Source organism: Octodon degus, unplaced genomic scaffold, assembly GCF_000260255.1.
Source record: "Octodon degus isolate 3935 unplaced genomic scaffold, OctDeg1.0 scaffold00226, whole genome shotgun sequence".
NCBI classification, from domain to species: domain Eukaryota; kingdom Metazoa; phylum Chordata; class Mammalia; order Rodentia; family Octodontidae; genus Octodon; species Octodon degus.
Genome location: NW_004524802.1, coordinates 1,410,290 through 1,411,913, shown reverse-complemented (window position 1 = coordinate 1,411,913; position 1,624 = coordinate 1,410,290). Strand labels below are relative to the sequence as shown.

Sequence of the window (1,624 nt, the reverse complement as noted above, 5' to 3'; positions counted from 1 at the left end):
TTTATTTATTTATTTTTATTTTTTTTGCTGAACCGGGATTGAACTCAGGCCCTTGTGCTTGCCAGGCAAGTGCTTATCATACTGAGCCATCTCCCCAGCCCTTAGAAGTGTGCCAGGCATGGTGGCGCATGCCTGTAATCCCAGCACTTGGAAGGCTGAGGCAGGAGCATTACCATGAATTCAAGGCTAGCCTAGATACACAGTGAGTCCAAGCCAGCCTGAGCTATATAGTGAGACCCTATCTCAAACAAGCAAGTAAACAAAAAACCCCACCAACAGGTAACTGTATATAAGACGCATCAGCTTTTTTGTTGTTTTGGGGTTTTTTTGGTTTATTTCTTGGGACAAGGTTTCACAATGTAGTGCAGGCTGCCCTCGAACTCATTGTGTTGCCCAGGCTGGCCTCGAGCTCATGGTAGTCCTGCCTCAGACTCCTGAGTGCTGCGATAACGGTGTGATGCCCAGCTCACGTGTGATGCTTTTAACCCAAGCAGGGTTCAAGACAGGCTCCTCCTCAGGAGTGCACAGCCGTTCCTTTTCCAGAACACGGTGAGCCGTGCTCCAAGCAGAAGGGCTTCTGACAGTCTCTTTTTCTAGGAGAAGGAGGACTTCATCCACTCCAGACTGCAAGCCCGAGGCCTGGGCCTGGGTACCGAATCAGGTCAGTGCGTTGCACACTCCTGGCTGTCCTGTCTGGGCCTGCACAGGAAGCGAGGCGGGGTGTCGAGTGGGGCTGGGGCTCCAGGCAGGCAGCGGGGCGCCCCTCCTGTCTCGTGCTGGTGTCCTCCCGGCATGCTCACCTCTGGGGCCTTGTCTACTTTGTTTGCCACTGCTTCTCGCCTCTGCTGGTATGACAGCCTCTCAGAGTTGGAGTCGCAGTGGATCTGTGACTCCCCGATGAGGTCCCAGGGCCTCCACAGCCCCTCCTGCACACACCGCGCCTCACCAGGTCACAAGCCTGAGCCACAGGGAGCCCGTGGCATCCTCCCTCTCTGCCTGCCAGGGTGACTTCTGTAGTATTCCTCAGCACCTCTACCACTCCTGTCCCTTAACCTTGGCTGGAATTAATTCTCTGCTGTTGCCAAGTTTTTTTGGTGTCCCAGTCTGATCTTTCCCCCCAGTATTGGCATTGTGCCCACAGCCTTCCCACTGAGCTACTCCTCAGCCCTTTAATTTTTATTTTGACAGAGAGACCTGTTCTGTGGTCTAGGCCGCAGTCCTCCTGCCTCAGCCTCCATGGTAGCCCGGGTGACAGGGTTGTGCCCTCGTGCGGGGCAGGCTTCCGACACGTAGTCGGGCCAGTGCCCTTTTCTTGGCGAGTCAAGCTCAGCGCACCTCTGTTAGCGGCTGCTCGCGGTGGGTTCTTAGGCCCCTGCTGCTGCAGAGCGATGGTCCCTCTGCCCCCAGCCCCAAGGCCTGGCCTGCGCCCTGCGTTCACTACGCCAGGGAGCCACACTGCCTCACACCCTTTGTCTCCCGTGCTGTCCCTTCTGCTTGTGCTTAGGAACATCTGGCTCTTTTGTCTTGGTGTTGCTGTTGGGTTCTCGTAACATTTTATACCAAATATTTTTTATTTTAATCAGATTCTATTGGTACATTTTTATTGGTATGTTTTATTTTTATT

The 1,624-nt window shown here is 54.0% G+C and overlaps 1 protein-coding gene across 1 annotated transcript in view; it reads left to right on the top strand.

Moving 5' to 3' along the window:
- Positions 1 to 1,624, top strand: part of Apopt1 (apoptogenic 1, mitochondrial) — a 10,499-nt gene that overhangs the window by 1,530 nt on the left and 7,345 nt on the right. Inside the window, exon 3 of the mRNA XM_023705654.1 lies at positions 598 to 661. Coding sequence (XP_023561422.1) covers positions 598 to 661 — 64 coding nt within the window. The remainder of the gene's footprint in view (positions 1 to 597; positions 662 to 1,624) is intronic.